At 47.5% G+C, this 21,055-nt stretch overlaps 1 protein-coding gene across 2 annotated transcripts in view; it reads right to left on the bottom strand.

The window, feature by feature from the left end:
- GALNT7 (polypeptide N-acetylgalactosaminyltransferase 7) overlaps positions 1–21,055 on the bottom strand; it is a 136,098-nt gene that overhangs the window by 53,876 nt on the left and 61,167 nt on the right. For both annotated transcript variants that reach the window (XM_070794365.1, XM_070794364.1), the window contains exon 2: positions 12,398–12,858. In XM_070794365.1, the coding sequence (XP_070650466.1) occupies positions 12,398–12,858 (461 nt within the window). The remainder of the gene's footprint in view (positions 1–12,397; positions 12,859–21,055) is intronic.

The following is a 21,055-nucleotide window of genomic DNA, read 5'->3' as shown; positions in this document are numbered from 1 at the left end:
ACAGATTTCTGCGGCAATGAGAGAAAAACCTTTGCCCTTTTACCTTTTTCTAACTTTCTGTTTTCCTCTTTAAAAAAAGTGCAGGCTTCCCTGTTGGCTCAGTGGTAAAGGACCCCCCTGCCAATGCAAGAGACACAGGTTCAATCCCTGATCTGGGAAGATCCCACATGCCTCGGAGCAGCTAAGCCCTTGCACCACAACTACCAAGCCTGCACACTTAGAGCTCATGTTCTGCAGCTCCCCCCCCCCCCACCCCCGACAACTAGAGAATACCACTTGTTCGCCATGACTAGAGAAAGCCACACAGCAACAGAGACCCAGTGCAGCCAATAGATAAATAAATTAAATTAAAAAAACCATTTTATTTATTTATTTTTTTTCAAGCTGGTTTTATTTTTATTTTTTATTTATTTTAAATTTTTAAAAGAAAATCCATCCTGAACCCTCAAATTAAATTAAAAAACCATTTTAAAAAGAAGCTCCTTCCACCTTAAAAAAAAAAAAAAAGTTAATGTACTGTATATACTGCAATGAGGGGCTTCCCAGGTGGCGCTAGTGGTAAAGAACCTGCCTGCCAATGCAGGAGCCATAAGAGACACAGGTTCCATCCCTGGGTTGGGAAGATCCCCTTGAGGAGGGTACGGCAACCCACTCCAGTATTCTTGCCTGGAGAATCCGCATTGACAGAGGAACCTGGTGGGCTACAGTCCACACAGTTGCAAACAGTTGGACTCGACTGAAGCAAACTTAGCACACGTGCACTTGTACAACACACCCTCGGCCATTAGTTTATCATCACTAACAAGGCAATGGGGTGTGGAAGCCAGAAGCGGGGTCCCACCACCCCAAACTTCTAGTTATACGACCTTCAACTTATCTACTTCTGAGCCTCAGTTCTGTCCTCTGTAAACACAGAGGGGAAAAAAAAAACCTGCGCTGTTTCAGCATAGCTCTAAGAAGGGGGACTGTGTGGGAGAACACAGTAGGCTACCAGACGCCCAGCAGGCGCTCCGTAAGCGGATAAGGCGTTAACTGAGTGCCCTGTGTTCATCAGCTGCGGCAGCAGCGAAGGAGAACAGATCAGCATGGCCACGACAGTTCATGACGTGGGAGTAGAAGACAAGTTTAGACCTCATTTTAAGATGACTGAGAGGGACTTCCCTGATGGTCCAGTGGTTGGGACTCTGCTTTCACTGCTGAGAGTCTGGGTTCAATCCCTAGTCGGGGAACTAAGATCCCATAAACTTTGTGGCATGACCAATAAATAAATAAAGCAACTGAGAAATATTTCCCCCAAACCATAGGAATAAGTGTAAATGAACTCCGAGGCTGGAAACTGCATGTCCTCGGTGATGGCACAGGACCCCAGCACACCTTCTCCTCAGCCTCCGCCCCCCTCGGCCTCCCCCCAGCCCCCACCCGGCAACACCCAGGCTGCACCGCAGGGACAGTTCAGTTCAGTCACTCGGTCGTGCCTGACTCTTTGAGGCCCCATGAACCACAGCACGCCAGGCCTCCCTGTCCATCACCCATTCCCAGAGCTTACTCAAACTCATGTCCATTGAGTCGGTGATGCCATCCAACCATCTCATCCTCTGTCGTCTCCTTCTCCTCCTGCCTTCAATCTTTCCCAGCATCAGGGTCTTTTCAAATGAGTCAGCTCTTCACATCAGCTGACCAAAGTATTGAAGTTTCAGCTTCAGCATCAGTCCCTCCAATGAATATTCAGGACTGATCTCCTTTAGGATGGACTGGCTAGATCTCCTTGCAGTCCTAGGGACTCTCAAGAGTCTTCTCCAACACCACAGTTCAAAAGCATCAATTCTGCAGTGCTCAGCTGTCTTTATAGTCCAATTCTCACATCCATACATGACTACTGGAAAAACCATAGCCTTGACTAGACAGACGTTTGTTGACAAAGTAACGTCTCTGCTTTTCAATATGCTCTCTAGGTTGGTCATAGCTTTTTTTCCAAGGAGCAAGTGTCTTTTAATTTCATGGCTGCAGTCACCATCTGCAGTGATTTTGGAGCCCAGAAAAATAAATTCTGCCAGTTTCCACTGTTTCCCCATCTATTTCCTATGAAGTGATGGGACCAGATGCCATGATCTTAGTTTTTTGAATGTTAAGCTTTAAGCCAACTTTTTCACTCTCCTCTCTCACTTTTATCAAGAGACTCTTCAGTTCTTCTTCACTTTCTGCCATAAGGGTGGTGTTATCTGCATATCTGATGTTATTGATATTTCTCCCAGCAATCTTGATTCCAGCTTGTGCTTCCTCCAGCCCAGCATTTCTCATGATGTACTCTGCATATAAGTTAAATAAGCACGGTGACAATATGCAGCCTTGACATAACTCCTTTTCCTATTTGGAACCAGTCTGTTGTTCCATGTCCAGTTCTAACTGTTGCTTCCTGGCCTGAATACAGATTTCTCAAGAGGCAGTTCAGGTGGTCTGGTACTTCCATCTCTTTTAGAATTTTCCACAGTTTATTGTGATCCACACAGTCAAAGGCTTTGGCATAGTCAATAAAGCAAAAATAGATGTTTTTCTGGAATTCTCTTGCTTTTTCAATAATCCAACAGATGTTGGCAATTTGATCTCTGGTTCCTCTGCCTTTTCTAAAACCAGCTTGAACATCTGGAAGTTCATGGTTCACGTATTGCTGAAGCCTGGCTTGGAGAATTTTGAGCATTACTTTACTAGCGTGTGAGATGAGTGAAATTGTGTGGTAGTTTGAGCATTCTTTGGCATTGCTTTTCTTTGGGATTGGAATGAAAACTGACCTTTTCCAGTCCTGTGGCCACTGCTGAGTCTTCCAAATTTGCTGGCATGTTGAGTGTAGCACTTTCACAGCATCATCTTTCAGGATTTGAAATAGCTCATCTGGAATTCTATCACTTTCACTAGCTTTGTTCATAGTGATGCTTCCTAAGACCCACTTGACTTCACATTCCAGGATGTCTGGCTCTAGATGAGTGATCATACCATCGTGATTATCTGGGTCAGGAAGATCTTTTTTGTACAGTTCTTCTGTGTATTCTCGCCACGTCTTCTTAATATCTTCTGCTTCTGATAAGTCCATACCATTTCTGTCCTTTATTGTGCCCATCTTTGCATGAAATGTTCCCTTGGTATCTCTAATTTTCTTGAGGAGATCTCTAGTCTTTCCCATTCTATTGTTTTCCTCTATTTCTTTGCACTGATTGCTGAAGGCTTTCGTATCTCTCCTTGCTATTCTTTGGAACTCTGCATTCAAATGGGTATATCTTTCCTTTTCTCCTTTGCTTTTCACTTCTCTTCTTTTCACAGGTATTTGTAAGGCCTCCTCAGACAGCCATTTTACTTTTTTGCATTTCTTTTTCTTGGGGATGTTCTTGATCCCTGTCTCCTGTACAATGTCATGAACCTCTGTCCATAGTTCATCAGGCACTCTATCTATCAGATCTAGTCCCTTAAATCTATTTGTCACTTCCACTGTATAGTCACAAGGGATTTGATTTAGGTCATACCTAAATGGTCCAGTGGTTTTCCCTACGTTCTTCAAAAAAGGAGGGACAGGACCAGCCAAACCCTAATCTAGGAGGCTCCATCTCTTTTTCAACACAAACTCTTCTTGGATTTCAATAAGAACCCCCCATGTTATTTTCAGGAAGGAGTTCTCTGCCTTCCTGAACCCCCTCCTACTGCCCTCACTGAGAGAAGCCCCGGCAGGGCTGCACTGAGTCCATCCGCCTCTAGGGGGAGCTCCCGCCTCACTAAAGATAAGGCAAGAGTCTTTGAAGATCCCCCCGCCCCCCGCCCAGCCCCTTCCTCTGCGGGGACAGTCCTAGGAATACGGAGCTCAGATGTTCACATCTTTCTCCGGAGCCCTTTCTGCCAGTTATGTGCCTGCTGGGGCTTGCCATTCTGGAGAAGGTGTGGATGTTTTCCTTTCGATCGAAATGGCAGTGCTCCTTCTAAAAGGAGTTGCGTGTGTGCTAAGTAGCTTCAGTCCTGTCCAACTCTTTGTGACCCCGTGGACTGTAGCCTGCCAGGCTCCTCTGTCCATGGGATTTCCCAGCTAAGAATACCATTTCCTTCTCCAGGGTTGCCATTTCCTCCTCCAGGGGATTTTCCCCACCCAGGGATCCAACCCAGATCTCCTGCATTGGCAGGCGTGTTCCTTACCACTAAAGCCACCTGGAAAGCCCCTGAAAGGAGTTACTGAGGTAACTAAAAATGGCAATCTTCTCCACATTAGCTACATTTGGGACTGCGGACACTCCCTCTAGGATTTTGGGATGAGGAAAGCAAAACCGTGGTCATTTCCCAGCAGTGAACTGGACGATATTACTGAAGTTAAACTATTTTTATATCATTTTAACCCATGGAATTACTTTGGCCTTTCCACAATTTAGCACTGTTCACCTTACATGTTGCAAGGATGACGAAAGAGTAATTCTATCTGATACTAAGTGCATTTCTTACCTATCTGTCTTAAAGTGAGCAAAGGTGACTAAGAAGTGCCTCCTGGGAATCCTATAAGTCCTTCTTGTTGCTCCCCGCATGGCCCCCACTTGAGAAAACATAGTGCACTGACTCCCGGGGACCTGCTGTCCTGGGCAGGAGCCGTCAGAACTGCCCGAGTGCACGGCCAGGCCCCCAGGACAGCTCTGCCCCACCCATCCCACCTCTCTTACACCCACTCACCTGGCTGACCTCCCCGGCTCATCACTGGGCCTGATCAGTAAATGCCTGTGTACCCACCCGGGCCCGGCTAGAGGTTGCTCTAATCTTTGTATCAGAACATCGCCACTGAGACAGTTGATCAAAGGGGCCGTGAGGGGTGTGCTCCTCTGCTGGTTTCCCTGGTAACTGATGAAAGTGAAGTCGCTCAGTCGTGTCTTTGCAACCCCATGGACCATAGCCTACCAGGCTCCTCTGTCCATGGGATTTTCCAGGCCAGAATACTGGAGTGGGTTGCCATTTCCTTCTCCAGGGGATCTTCCCGACCCAGGGATCGAACCCGGGTCTCCCGCTTTGTAGACAGACGCTTTACCGTCTGAACCACCAGGGAAGTCCTCAGGTAACTGATGAGCCCACCTCATTTCAATCCCTCCTATGACTGCCAACCTCAGTCTCCCCTGCCCGCCCCAGTGAAGCCTGCCACCTTGTTCTGCCCACCATCTGCCACCCGAGGTGGGATGTCTGACACCCCAGGAGCTGGCTAGTGGTGTGTAAGCTCCCCCATCCATGGAACAACTGATGTCTCAGCTGCTGACTCCAGGCTCTTTCTTCAATCCAGGCAAGTTCAGGGTTTGGTCAGGATAATGACCAAACTCTGAAAAGACCATTAGCTCCAAAACTCAGCTGCTCCAGTGGGACAGGGTACCACTCCCCCCACCCCCCACTTAATCTTCATGCCAGTTCTCCAGATGGGCAGGAAACTCACCCTGGAGAGAAGGTCTCCCTGGCATGGTCTGTCACCAGGCTGGGCTGCTATGGGGTACCTCATGGCACCTTCATGAACATTTCTCTTCCTAACATTCAGGGAACTGACTCTAAATCCCTGGTTGGAGGTGGAGGGTTGTGGAAAAATGAAACAAGCAATCTGGGTTTGTAATTTTTTACCAAGCAAACTGTATCCTTCTATAACTAGGTGGTGGAGCTTTGAGGGGAAATGAAGTTGTATTAGTGGGAGGGACCTCATTTACCAAACCAGGCCTCAGCATGCAGGGATGTTCCCACAAGGGGTGGAACCACCCCAACAGGCTATTGAGGAGGAGCGGGGGCTCAAAGGTGCTGCTGCTCTGCTCATGGGGAGCCTGGAGCAACAGATGACCTCGTGTCCAGTTTCTGGAGGCATCCCTCTAAACTGCTGTGCAAGCTGGGGTGACCTAAGTTACCCCAACCTCTACAATAATTCCAGTTTTGTCTCCTGTGGTCAGTAGGGCCTCAAACAACAATCACCTGTGCCCCTGTCACTCAGAAAATTCCAGAGTGCAGTGTGTGTGTGTGTGTGTTTAGATGTGTCTGTGTTCAGATGTGTGTCTATGTTCAGACATATATGTGTGTGTGTGTTTAGAAGAGAAAGAAGAAACTAGGTATCAGAACACCATTTATTTTTAAAGTTAATGAGGAAAATCTCTGACCTCACAGAAAGTGGCTTCCAAGAGCAGAAACTTTCAGGCCAGTTAGAAAGCAATACTTTCTGTATGCAAAAGCAGCAGCACGTCCATTGTGGGTCATCCGAAACCAATTTAAGATGTGCTTCCTGCATGCAGGGTTAGCTCTACGGCTGCCATACTGTACTCTGAGAAATGAGATGTGCTTTGGGCAGTCCAAGAGGGGAAAGGAGCGAGTGTGAGTGACTGTGACCTGTGTTTTTGGATGGGGTTGTGTGGAACCAGCACACATGTGCTAACAGAAACTAGGATAAAGCACCGAAGTTCATGGTGCACTTATGTGATTCACACATACATGTGCGTACATCATTTATATGCTATGCTGTGCTAAGTTGCTTCAGTTGTGTCCTACTCTTTGCAACCCTGTGGACCGTAGCCTGCCAGGCTCCTCTGTACATGGGATTCCCCAGGCAAGAATACTGGAGTGGGTTGCCAGGGGATCTTCAGGGGATCTTCCTGACCCAGGAATCGAACCTGTGCATTTTCAGGTGGGTTCTTTACCACTAATGCCACCTGGAAAGCCCCATGTACATCATATATAGATTATTCTAATATTCGTTTTCATCTCTTATGAGCAGCTCCTTACACTTCTAGTCAGTGTTAACTGAAACCCATGGGTCACGATGTATAGAAACAGAAATTAGAAAAGAACTCCGTAGCATAATTTGAAAATATTAATAGCAACTATTTGATAAATTATAGCTCTATATTCTAAACAAGAGCATCAGAAAGAGCCTTTAACATGGAGAGCGAAGACAGCTCACAAGCACAGCTACCTTAAATAAAATTAGAGTATAAACGTCAGTGTTTTGGTATCAGGTAAGAATAGAATTACCAAGTGCATAAGGCAGGAATGTCAATGTGTAATATCTTTAAAAAAAAAGCCTCAGTTTCCCACAGACAAGCTTAACAAAGTTATTAACAATTAATCATATTAACATTTGCATAGCTCTCAGAGTTTTTGAGGTACTTTATTATTTCGCTCTGTCAATGCAACTGAGATAGCTTTCTACAAAACATAAATTTGACAGGAGTGTAGGCAGGAGGAAAGGTTAAACAGGAGAAGCAGATGAATTTGCTCAACTAGTCAAAATATTTAATTCATTTGTTTGAAACAAAATAGCTTGGATTCTATATCCCCCGATTGTCTGTCTTCTTGGGCATGAAAAGGGCAAGAATAATTTCCATGTATTTGCATCAGCAGTGAGTTCATAGTAAAGGAAATAAAACTCTACACTTTATTAGAAGAAAATCTGCTGCTCTGCTAAGTCTGCTAAGTCACGTCAGTCGTATCCAACTCTGTGCGATCCCATAGACGGCAGCCCACCAGGCTCCCCCGTCCCTGGGATTCTCCAGGCAAGAACACTGGAGTGAGTTGCCATTTCCTTCTCCAAGAAGAAAATCTAACAGACCACAAATTGCACTTCCTACAAAGCTGAAACTCCAGTACTTTGGCCACCTCATGCGAAGAGTTGACTCATTGAAAAAGACTCTGATGCTGGGAGGGATTGGGGGCAAGAGGAGAAGATGACGTCAGAGGATGAGATGGCTGGATGGCATCATTGACTCGATGGACGTGAGTCTGAGTGAACTCCAGGTGTTGGTGATGGACAGGGAGGCCTGGCGTGCTGCGATTCATGGGGTTGCAAAGAGTCGGACACAACTGAGCGACTGATCTGATCTGATGTGATACATGGGCTGCTCCAGCGGGCTCTGAGAGGTGGGGTGGGGCTTTGCCTGAGGCCGAAGTCCAGGCACAGCAGCTCCCAGCAGAGCAGTTCTTCTGCCCTTTGCCCCTCCTTGGGCAGTTGTGTCCTTCTTTGTGTCTCTGGACTTCCCTGATTCGTCCTTCCCACCCCCCCATACCCCGTTCTAACTCTCATTTGCTCCCTGAATCTCCTTTGTCTGCTTCTGTGGACTCCACTCAATTTCCTATGGCAATACCACGCCCCCACCCTCCGCAGAATCTGGATACCCCAGTAGCCTGACACTCCTCAAGTTCTCCTTAAACCTCTGGGAGGTGGTCTCCCCAGCACTGCGTTCAGCTCAGACTGTGGGGGGTGTTGGGGACCTGCAAACGCGACCCTCCCTAAGCTTCCAGCTGTATCTCCACACCTGCTGCGGGATCCACGGGAGCCGCAGCACCTGCCTTCCTCCCAGTCCCTGCCTACCGTCCTGTCCTCTAGACTTGTAACCTTCTCCCAGGAAAGCCCCTCATCCTCGGGCCTGTCTCTAGGGTACCCCCCGGTAACTTGCCGTGGACCCCCTCCCCTCCTCAGGCTCTCACATCACAGTGACCTTTCCCTTCCCCACGGGTGGACGGCGAGCACCCTGAAGGCAGGGACCACACTTCTTACTGCATCCCTGATGGGCCAGCACAGCGCCTGGCTTACTGGAGATGCTCCATCTCTGCTGATCCCTGCAGAGAGCCATGTGCATTTTTTTTTATAGAAAACAAGTGTGAAGGCAGGTGAAGTCATTCTTGGCTCTAGTCTATAAAAAAAGAAGCAGGCCTCCGGTTCACTCAAAACACTGTTACTCACTCTCCTAACGAGCGATCAACAGCCAGCAAGTGAGTCAGCTCGGGGATGGGATTCAAAACTTCGAGAGACATGAGGGTGAGTCACCCCAGCAGCAGCGAGCGGTCCTGTCCAGATTTTCATCTGAAAGGACGATGGAGCGGCCACAGGAATGAGCAGGTGAGCCCTGGCATATGCCGCAGATGGACAGATGGCCCAGAGCTGGGTGTCTAAGCATGGCAGGTGTGTGGCGGAGGCCAGAGAGCAAGCAGGCTGATCAGACCCCACAGCTGCAGAAATTCAGGGCTCATGAGGAATGTTCTCCACAGGGCTGAGTATTCAAGAGGGTGTGCATGTGTGACATGAATGCATGAGATGCTTTCAGCACTGTCTGTAGAGCACATGTGTGCATGCTCAGTTGCTAAGCTGAGTCTGACTCTTTGTGACCCCATGGACGGTAGTCCGCCAGGCTCCCCTGTCTGTGGGATTTCCCAGGCAAGAAAACTGGATCACTAGGAAAGACCCTGTTGCTGGGAAAGACTGAAAGCAGAAGGCAAAGGGGGCGGAAGAGGATGAGATGGTTAGATAGCATCACTGACTCAATGGACATGAATTTGAGCAAACTTCCTCCTTCCTCTTCCCAGGGATCTTCCTGATTCACAGACTGTACCTGTGTCTCCTGCATTGGCGGGCAGATTCTTCACCACTGAGCCACCGGGGAAGCCCGCCTGTGTAGCAGAAGGAAGGTGCTAACATGCGTGGTAGATAACAATGCAGAACTTAGCAGCACTTTCTTTGCTGTTGACCTTTTTATTTTGCAGAAAAGTCTTTAAGACTGAGCACATTCTAATTGGTGAATAACTCAACTCAGAAACTATTTATGAGTCTATGCTGAATTTTAAAGTGTTCAAACAGGAAAGAAGCCTATCCCATTTTTTTGTAAAGGGTGAGAAAGAATCAAATTTTTTAAAATCATCTGGATTCAGTTTAAAAAAATCTTTTTTCTGGGAGTTATGATGTTTGAAGATTTTGAATATAAGTTTTCTCACTAGCACAGAATTTGAAAAAGGAGCTTAGGAGCAGTTTGTTAAGATAGTCTTGGTCCTTTTATCTGACTGGGGCCACAATCTTTGCTGGAACATGCAATAATCTCATTTCTGAGCAGTGCTCCAGTTATGCCAGAAAAAAGAACAAAGAGATGATCAGCCCGTGAAAAGGCTTGGCAGGAGGGAGGAAGGGAGATTAGAGGCAAGAGGAAAATTAGAAAGGAAGGGAGCGTGCAGGGAGAAAAGAGAGAAAGACAGGAAGAAAGATGATTGTAGAAGAGCAAGACCCAGAGAGACGGGGGCTTCAGAGGCACCTGGTGTGTCAGGGATTATCAAAAGGGATGAGGGCCCTGCCATCAATGAAAGTGCAAGGAGAAACAGGTCATGTGGACACGGCTGTGTGGGGCACCCACATTTTCCAAAAAGCAACAGAGGACCCCAAAGTTACGTAGTTTAGACAAATCGTGACCTGAAGAAAGTGCCCTAGCAATTAAAAAAAAAAAGCCACTACTTCTTAAGTTTCTAACCACTAGGCCTGTGATAAGATTCTTAGTCTATTATGTCCTTTAATCCCAATCCCAAATGCCAACCCAACGCCAATCCCAATGTGGGGGGTAGGTACTGGTAGACCCATGTTACGGATCAGGTTACTGAGGGCTGTGGGGTAAGGAGCTGGTCTAAGATCTCGTGTCTGGTAGTGGAGCCAAGGTCTGACCCCAGCAGACTCCTTCATTCACCCCTTTATTATTCATTGTCTTCCCAGATGTTCACTGCTGGGCACAGCCAAGCTCCTGGATGTCAGTTACTGGAAGGAGCTGGAGAAGACAAATACCTCGCTCTCAGGACCTTGTCATCTAGCAAACCCTGCCCTGAGGCATGTGGTCCAGGAAGGTGTGGGTGGAGGAGAGAGAAGGGCTACGGGGTAGGACCATAGCTCTGCCATCTTGCTGGGCAGACAGAAAAGAAGTCACAGCGCTGAGCCTCAGACTTCACGTTCATATGTGGGAACCCTCTCAGTTTAAGTCCTGGCCTACAGCAGAAAGTCAGTAAATACCCCTCTTTCCTTCCCCGTCAGGAGAAGGTGAGGAGGTGAGGAGAAGACCATCACAAGGTTGTCTGAGAACCCCAGTGACAGACTTGAGGTTCGAGTCTTATCTCCAGTAACTGGCAGGTACTCCAGGTGGGGACCACAGACTCTGTTTAGGGTCCCAAAGGTCTGTGCACGGCAGTTCTAGCAACAAGCTCAGCCCCTGCCAGGAGGGCTGCCATAAAATACAGGATGCACAGTTAAATTTGGATTTCAGATAAGCAACAAATATTTTCAATGTATAAGTATATCCCATACACTATTTGGGGGTATACTTATACTAAACATTTTTCATTATTTATCTGAAATTAAATTTGACTGAACTTCTTTTTTTTTTCTTTCTTTCTAAATGTGGCAACTCTGAAACCAGGCAAATTTCTGCCTTGATCAGGAACAACCTGTTCCCACATCCTCCCTTTTCAGCCCCCCTGAGATCCTCCAACTCTTCTCTGTACTAGAGGGTATATCTCTCACCCCCTGGTTCTCTACTTCTTCTCTTTCTTTTTTTCTCTGCATCTTTCATGCAACCCCTTTCACTCCTACCAAATCAATATATGAAGCCTCCAGAGCAGCCCCGATAGGTCCAGCATTCGACTCCATGGTCATAAAGGATGCTGCTGTGGGGTCTGTGTAATGCCTGTGCCTGCTACGTTCACCTCCTAACATGAGGACTATGTTAACCCTGCCTCACTGGGAAGACACCTGGGAAGTTCCCTAGTGGCATGACTTATGTTTGCATCCACAATAATGGAAGATGCTTAGATCCTCTGAGTAGAATCAGTTGCTGAATAAACTGAAAGAGAACAGCTTTGAGTTCATCCAGTAGGCACCACAATCAAAAGCCAAGAGCTAGAAACCCTTTGTTTTAAATCACACTACGTGAGAAGGCCCTGAACGTGTGGGTCATGGTTTCATCTGTCTGAGGACACCTTTATACGTACTCGGGAATTTCCACTTCCAGTTTCAGGGCTGAGTGTAAAACAGATAACTAGTGGGAATTCGCTGTACAGCACAGGGAGCTCAGCTGGGTGTTTTGTGATGACCTAAAGGGGTGGGACGGGGGGAGAGGTGCAAGGGAGACTCAAGAGTAAGGGGACATATGTATGACCGATTCACATAAAAAAAACGGAAGGTGGCAAACATCCAGTTAGTTTCAGGAGCATCCCCAGCAGTTCTCCTGTCTACCATCCTACAGTGAGACAGGGAACTTGGTACAGAGGGAAAAGCCATGCGCTGAGAAAGCTCTGCTATTAAAACACTGTCAGGTAAAACCAAACAACGCACTTAATAGTGAGTCCATGCCTGGGACAGGCTCATTTCTCACTGTGGGCTGTGAGAAGGGGACGTTCTGACCAGGGCCTCTCTGGGGACCACACTTTGAGCAGCACAGGTGTAGAAGACCCCAGAATTTTATACGCCGCCCCCGAAATAAAATAACACAAATGGGGAGCTCTCCCCTTTCTGCCCATTTTGGGGACCAAAGATCCTCTTATTCCCCTGCAGTAACTGACAATCTAACTCAGTATCTATCCACACAACCGTGCCCCCAGTTTAGAAAGAGGAGGAAGGGGTGCTTACTCTTCTTGTCGCAAGTCGTTGACACTGCGATCCAAGGAGATCATGTCACTAGCCACCATGTTAAATCCAAACTCTTTAATGCTGGCTTGAACTGCGTGTTTGAATTCTGGTCCCAGAACCAATGGCTTGGCTTTCTCTCCAGGCCCACCGACCACTCCGGGAGGCTCAGGCTCTTTGGGCTCAAAGTTACCGAGGACCCCCGGGCGGAGCACAGGATCACGGTAGGTGAAAGTCTGGGGTTTAAACGTGAGATATTGCCTCCGCATGATGTCCTTCTGGTTCTCTCCTCCGGGGCGGCGCTCTTGTTCATGTCTGGCCTTGTTCCTTCTTCGAATAGACTCCAAGTCCACTTCTACGCCTTCCACATGAGGCCAGGGCACCACGGGTTTGAATCTGTCATCCCCGAGGGCTAGTCCGTTGCCCGCTCTGTCAGGCATGGGGTTATTAACAGCTCTGTCTTCCTACACAAAAGGGAGGAGGGCATAGAGTGAGTACGTGAAGGCAACCACAGCAGAGTTCATGACACCAATGTGCACATTTTAAAAACAGCCCAGGCAATGATAAAATGTTATGAATCATGGAACTAAAGCAGGCCATGAACCAGGACCCCTCATTAGAGGAAACCATTCCTGGCGAGGAACAGCATACCAGCAATTGAATAATTCTTTGTCTCTGTTGTTGTTTAGTTGCTAGTCATGTCGAAATCTTTACAACCCCATGGACTGTAGCCTGCCAGGCTGCTGTGTCCATGGGATTCTCCAGGCGAGAATACTGGAGTGGGTTGCCACTTCCCTCTCCAGGGATCTTCCCAACCCAGGGATCAAACTGGGGTCTCCTGCGTTAACAGGTGGATTCTTTACCACTCAGGCACCTGGGAAGCCCAATTCTTTGCCTTACCATTCCAAAATAAAGGGGTGGATGCATTTTTTACTACTCCCCTCATAAACTCGACTCTCTATCAAAAACCCCTTAATAAAGCACATTGCTGGGCTTCCCTGGTGGCTCAGTGGTAAAGAATCTGCCTGTAATATAGGAGACCTGGGTTCGATCCCTGGGTCCGATCCCTGGGTCGGGATGATCCCTCAGAGAAGGGAATGGCAACCCACTCCAGTATTCTGGCCTGGAGAATCCCAGGGACAGAGGAGCCTGGCAGGCTATAGTCCACAGGGTCACAAGAGTCAGATATGACTGAGCAACTAACACTTTCAAAGCACGTCGTTAACAGGTTGGAGCAATGAGGTTCTAAGACCTTTGCCCAAAGCAGGCACTCGACAGGTCCTGTTGTCTGGTGTGGTTTTCCCAGTTGTCTGGTGGATGAAGAGTATGACGTTCTGTCGGTCCCACGGCCACCTGGTGGTGGTGGTGCTGGGTGTCAGCCCACCCAAGGCTGGCTTAGTGGCCCAGATGGCAGAGGACGGGGGCTGGGATATGATCTTGACGGCCCCCACCTCAGTATTTCTGCTCTGGGAGAGTTCAGCTGAGTTCAGAACTATAAAACAAGCTCTGACGACTGAAACCAAGGCTAACAGAGCTCTTAAACCACACCCAGGACCTAGCTGGCCCCAGTCCAAAGGTGGCCCCAGGAAGACCGGATTCTGTGTGCATGAATATTGCAGAAGGTTGGTCTTCCTTTCTGTCCAGACACTCCTCGTCAGCTGCACAGATCTTCCTGTCAGAAGCCCTGCATGCTTCTGTCCCTGGGGTCACATGTGAAGTTTCTGTTAAGTCAGCGCCACTCTTTGTACAGCCATGTTTCTCAACATCAAATGCACCTCAGTGGCTTTAAATACACTGACGTCAGAGTCCCACCCCTCTGACACCAAGATTTAATGGGTGGGAGCGTTTGGAGTTTTAAGAACACTCCAGGTGTTTTCAATATGCAGCAGGCTTGCGCTCCAATGGCTTAAAGGAAGGGCTGCCGGCTGTAACCAGACAAGGAGGCTATAGGCTGTGTGTGGCCGGTCTGGAATGGGTGAGCCGGGCCGAACCAGGACTGCAGACCCGGCTAACTGATCTGCCACCCTCCCTCCTCGTCAAGCCAGGATCCCCGAGTCCTGAAGACAGTCATAAAAGAGTTCATACCGTCTGACCGACATTTTTCTACTGTTAGAGCCATTTTGAAAAGTCAAGTTAAAGACTTTGAAGAGTGCAGAAGTAAGGCTGATAGGCAGGTTGCTGTCCAGTGGTGGTTTATTTAGAGACAAGGGTCTCTTTGGAAAGTCAGCTAATTCAAATGTGAATTTAGTCAATGTCAAAGTTTTGGTAAGGGCTAGCTGAGGACTGACTTGAGAGAGTTCAAAAAGGAACTTAACAAATGTATGTTGAGAGTCCGTTGGACTGCAAGATCAAACCAGTCAATCCTAAAGGAAATCAACCCTGAGTATTCATTGGAAGGACTGATGCTGAAGCTTCAGTATTTTGGCCACCTGATGTAAGGAGCTGACTCACTGGAAAAGACTTTGATGCTGGGAAAGATTGAAGGCAGGAGGAGAAGGGGATGACAGAGGGTGAGATGGTTGGATGGCATCACTGACTTGATGGACATGAGTTTAGGCAAACTCCAGGAGATAGTGAAAGACAGGGAAGCCTGGCATGCTGCAGACCAGGGGGTCGCAGAGTCAGACACGACTTGGCAACTGAACAACAATCTCTTTGTTTAGGTAATACTCTAAGCATGTGATACAACATTCATAGGATCCTTAACGGTATATCGTGAAAGGCAAGTCTTCCCGCCTTCCCTTTGGTACAGGCACTTATAGCCAGCATTTCCTTGTGAATCTTCCAGGTATAAACATACATGGGCATGGATGACGAGAACTTTTTGCTGAACAAGGGACACAGATTTTTACTGACCCATTAATTTTGAGAAGGAATCATAAGATGTTACAACCAGTTCAAAGGTGAATCCTTTGAATAACCTGGTGAAGAACAGACAAATATATAAACATCAAGAATACTGCAAAGAACTGACAAATAGATGCAAAACTGGTCAAACTGGTCCATACCCAGAGGGCAATAACCAACTGCATTGCACACGACAGGGTTTCCATTTCAATGGACAAGACTCTTGCAGGTTACTATCAGTTTTCTGTCATTTACAGGATTGTGAAACAGGTTGGAGTTCATGCAGGGATGAGACAACCTGCAAAGCTGAGCTGGAAAATGCACCCAGTAGCCTTTTGGATCCATTTCAAAGTTTTCCCACAAATTTCATCCCATAGCACAGAACTAAGTGTAACATGCGGCACCCCGTCCGACCATCTAAGGGTGATACCTTTGTTCAGGTACATGTGGATACACCTTCTGCGTCAGGCTTCTGACCACTGCACGCCTGGGTCAAGCAGCAGGCACTTGTTGTTGCTATTTAGTCGCTAAGTCAAATCTGATTCTTTGTGAGCCCATGGAATGTAGCCCGCCAGGCTCTTCTGTCCATGGGGTTTCCCAGGTAAGAATACTGGAGTGGGTTGCCATGTCCTTCTCCAGGGGATCTTCCCGACCCAGGGATCAAACCCTCGTCTCTTATGTCTCCTGCACTGGCAAGCAGGTTCTTTACCACTAGCTCCACCATGGGAAGCCCATGGGAAGTACTGCAATAAACAAATTAAAACAGAGAAGTCCTTATAAAACTCTAAGATGCCAGACTCAAGTTGTTGATGTTGAACCAAGAACCCCACAAAAAGGAGGAAGACTCAGTCTCTCCCTTCAACTTTTCACATCAAGGCTCCAGTAAACTAGTAACTGGAGAGGAAAAGAGTGAGGGGAGGGAAATGGGTTCAGAAAAGTAGACTGAACAGGTCATCAGCCGTCCTAGGACGTCCTCTGTGGTGTCTAATATTCCACTGGAGGAAAGCTGCTTATGGGAAGAATGTGGAACACGACAGTGAGTGAAATTTGGGTACCCAAGGCAGGAGATATCTGTTGTGGTTCGGTGGGCAGGTGCTGATGTGAGACTCACGAATATAAACATTTCTCAGGCTCACCCATCTCAACAAGAGAATGTTTAATGGATTCAAACTTCATGCTCATCTTCCTTCAAAAGCTGTTTTGATCTTTCCTTTGTCTAACCTTTGACTTTTCTATTTTTGGGTCACGCCAAGTGACTTGTGGATCTTAGTTCCCTGCTGCTGCTGCTGCTAAGTCACTTCAGTCGTGTCCAACTCTGTGCCACCCCAGAGATGGCAGCCCACCAGGTTCCCCCATCCCTGGGATTCTCCAGGCACATTGGAGTGGGTTGCCATTGCCTTCTCTCCTTAGTTCCCTGACTAGTGATCAAACCCGGGCCCTTGGCAGTGAAAGCAGAGTCCTAACTGCTGGACTGCCAGGGAAGTCCCTAGCCTTTGACTCCTGGTATTCCATTTAGACCTGTTAGGAGCCTGCCTGTTCTCCTCCTCGCTCTAGTATCTCTTCATCTCCCCAGCAAGGTGACCAGGTTCATTTGATCCTTCCTCCCTCCGTGTCCTCAGCCCACATCTTGCTTCTCATCTCTGGGTTCACAGTCAAAGGCTTCCTGAACATTTCTACTGGGATCACCGTGGCACCTAAACTTAAGATTCCTGGGAATGAACTTGCTGTGACTCCATGGCACACACCTGCTTCATTCACTGTCTTCCCCACCTCGGGGCTGGGAACCCCCATCCACTCAACTGATCAAACGCAAGTCCTCCACTTCATCCCGAGCCTCCTGTTCCGACATCTGAACAATCACTGACTCCTGCCAGTCCCACCGCCCGCGTGGCTCCAGAATCCGGCCATTTTCTCCACACCCTCACTGTGGTGGAGTAAGATTCGTATTTTATGGCAGGACAATAAAAATTTAAACACAAAAGTTCTCCTCTGCCCTTTGTCCTCCTCTCTGCCCTCCATTGTGCATCACATATTTGCATTATGCATCAACCAGACCGCCCCCTTCAGCATAAATACCTGCTCAGTCCCAAAGAGCAGCATTCTCCTAGCATCAACAAGACAGCTCCTTAAAGATAACATTCCTTCTTGAACATGTAAGGGTCCATGTGACCCACCACAATGATACTTAGATCTGGATTGCATAAACTGTCAGTAAGACCTCATTTGATGTCCAGCCCTCTGTCTAAAATACTTACATACCTGTGCCTTGACTTCTAACAGGTGGAACAGTTCTCAGTTGCACCTTCTAGATTATTATCCTCAAACCTGGCTCCCATAAAATCTCCCATATCTTTCTTAGATCAACTAACTTTTTGTGGACACTGCAAAGGCCTAGGACAGTCCACACTCACCTCTCAACAGGATTACTAGAATAGGAAGAACAGTGGTGACTGCAAACACTCTGCCCTTAAGTGCTTCACATGTATTTATTGTTGTTGCTGTTCAGTTGCGTCCAACTCTTTGCGACCCCATGAACTGCAACCTGCCAGGCTTCCCTGTCCTTCACTATATCCCAGAGTTGGCTCAAACTCATGTCCATTGAGTCAGTGATGCCATCCAATCATCTCTTCCCTTGTGGCTCAGACAGTAAAGAATTTGCTTGCAATGCAGGAGACCAGGTTTGATCCCTTGGTCTGGAAGATCTGCTGGAGGAGGAAATGGCAACCCACTCCAGTACTCTTCCCTGGAGAATTCCATGGACAGAAGAGCCTGGTGGGCAACAGTCCATGGGGTCACAAAGAGTCGGGCATGACTGAGCACAGGCACACACACCGTAGAGACAAAACAGCAACAGAGAAGTGACCTAATGTCAGGATCAGTACAGGGCAGGGTGAAGCGTGCCTCCAGGCAGAGCCATGCTCCCGATTCCTAGGTGTTAGTGCCTCCCATTCCAACGCTGCACTCACTGCCCTTCGTCGTTATTGTTCTGCAGCCAAAGCAGTGGTGGTGGTGGTGGCGGCTTAGTCGCTCAGTTGTGTCTGACTCCTTTGTGACCCCCAGGCTCCTCTGTCCCTGGGATTCTCCAGGCAAGAATACTGGAGTGGGTTGCCATTTCCTTCTCCAGGGGATCCTCCCGACCCAGGGACAGAACCCACATCTCCTGCATATCCTGCATTGGTAGGCGGATTCTTTACCACTGAGCCACCAGGGAAACCTGTAACCAAAGTGACTTCCCTGAAATTCAGGTATGAATAGGTCCTTTCTCCTGCTTGCAGGCTCCACACTGGTCCTCTTCCCCAAGAGAGTGGATGCTCTTCCTGGGACATTTCCGGCTCCTGTCTGTACTTACCTCTTCACCTCACCCTCTGGAACAGGAAGCACTCCAGGCTCTTGGACCACAGGGTCGCTACAAAGAAGATGTCACTGGAGTGCCCAGAGCAGCCAGACAGGGTGGATGGGTAGGGCTGTGTTCCCGCAAAACCTCATGTACAAAGACAGGCAAGTGGGAATGGACCTGCCCCTCCCCCTCCAACTCTGCACTAGACTGTAAGTTCCATGAAAGGGGAGGAACCACATCCATGGGGTGCGCCACTGCACCCCAGTGCTTCTCCTGCCATGCGACCCTCACTAACCATCTACAAATAGATGCCTGGATCCTACCATTTCTGCCTGGTTTATGAGAGGGAGCCTGAGATAAAGGATGAGAAGGGAGCACACGGACCAGGAAAGAGGGGCTCAATCAGAGAGAATACTGATATGGGCAATACTCAAAGAATTCAGCAAGAGAAGAACTTGATATCCCCTGCACAGTGCTGTGCTCTTAGTAACACTATCTAATAGTCACTGGAAAAAACTTGGATTTGCTCACTTCTCAAATCCGAAGGCAAAACCAATCTGAGAACTCTCTGCCTGACTTCAAGTCAATTAAGAAAAATCATGTCAAATCATCACGTTCTGCGATTCAAAGGATGCAGTCAGTGTAATAGTACTAAGCTCCCTGGAGAGAGAGGATACACGCTCCTCCTCCTGGATACTGAATGAGACTTGAGTTGGCTTTTTGACTCGCTGGTGTTCACACACCTTCAGAAGCACCAGCTGATTCCCTTTACAGTTGAAATCAACAGGTCACTGTTGACCAGAAATGGAAGGTGGAATCGGTGGGTCATCTTCTAAGATCAGCATGTCCATAAAGGTGGAAATGTACTGAAAAACAGAATCACCTATTCCCAGATGGAAATAGGGGATTGTCAGGAATCAGGTCAGACTACTCACTTTACATCTCACAATTTACAAAGCTCCCCATCACCCCCAAATCACCCTTATAATATCTTCCTGAGACAGTCATGCCCTGGTAGAAATAATATGAACACAAAGGAATTTAGAGCCAGTGAAAGTAATGCAGGCGTGGCTCTGAAACACCACGGAAACCTCGAAAGCTAAGCTTAGGTAATGAAGAGCTCCTGCACAAACCAGAGGTCCTGAGAAGGCGGCTTCGCTCTGGGATGTGGCTGCCGCTGACGGCCGCCTGCAATTCGGTTGTTGTCCTGCCTGAGCCACAGAGCCTAGGACTTAACAGGTCAAACTAAGTTCTATAGTTTAAAAGCCCTCTTGATAAAAATAAAAAAAAATAATAAAAAAAAAACAAAAAAAAACACCTTTAATTAGAAAGATCATATCAGCATCCTTTCTCTAACTGCACTTGATCACCAGCCAAGAAGCCCAAGTGGAAGAGATCAGGGAGGTGGGGGAGGGGGGTAATCAAGGAGTTAAGAAGACACAGGGTGTGCCCATGGGCTGGGCATCCCCACCCTGCCTGCGGCAGGATGTGGGTGGGGGCGCGGTCTCTCTCTGGTACCTAGAGCTAGATTCTGAGCTCACCCTTTCCCTGCTGAAATCCTGTGCTGATAAAGACCACCACTCTGGCTCCTTCCAGAGAGCTGAGAGCTGTCTGCACTGCACTGGGGATCAGTGGTCCATTTCGGGCATGGGAGGTGGGGGGTGGGGAGTGGGGGGTTGCTGTCAAGTAATTTGCTCAATCAGGGTTTAAAATGGATACACTCAAGATTAAACAGAGACCTTGCAAAGTGAAAAAGTCAAAGTGTTAGTCAGGTCCAGTAGCTCTCCAGGCTCCTCTGTTCATGGGATTCTCCAGCCAAGAATACTGGAGTGGGTTGCCATTTCCTCCTCCAGGGAATTTTCCCAACCCAAGGATTGAACTGGGGTCTCCTGCATTGTAGGCAGACTCTTTACCGTCTGAGCCACTGGGAAAACCCAAATAGAGACTTTACCGGTCCCTGAATATGTAGGATGCATTTTCTTATGGAAAAGGACCCTATTCAAATACATTTTAAGACCAATGGCAATGCCTCCACTGGCAGTAAAGGCAGAACTGGAAATGGAGGAGGGTGTGACTCATCAGTGAGAAAAAGGATTACCTTCTGATAAAAATAACAAATAAATAAAATTAAAAGTGGTTGGCAGTAATATTAGTAAGTCTGGGTAATAAAATCCATCATGTTTCCCTAGAAGCGTATGGTATAATTTTAAACAAAATGTAGTTGAACTAAATTAAAGTAATTGATCAAAACTGATTAAAATTGTGATAAAATTTACTTTTTAAAAACCATGTCGATGTACTGCATTTTTGTAAATGCATAAGGAAGGTAAACTGCAAATTCCTTAGTAATATAAACTTTCCATTTTCAACAGAGAAATTAAAATTACAACTGGAAAAGGGGGAGGTTTCATACAAGATCCTTCTCTGTATTAACACTATCACCTCTAATGTTCTATTGTGTAAGTAGGAAGTAAGTT

Source organism: Bos indicus, chromosome 8 (assembly GCF_029378745.1).
Source record: "Bos indicus isolate NIAB-ARS_2022 breed Sahiwal x Tharparkar chromosome 8, NIAB-ARS_B.indTharparkar_mat_pri_1.0, whole genome shotgun sequence".
Classification (NCBI taxonomy): domain Eukaryota; kingdom Metazoa; phylum Chordata; class Mammalia; order Artiodactyla; family Bovidae; genus Bos; species Bos indicus.
Note: the sequence above shows the minus strand (reverse complement) of the source record. Positions and strands in the feature narration are given on the sequence as shown.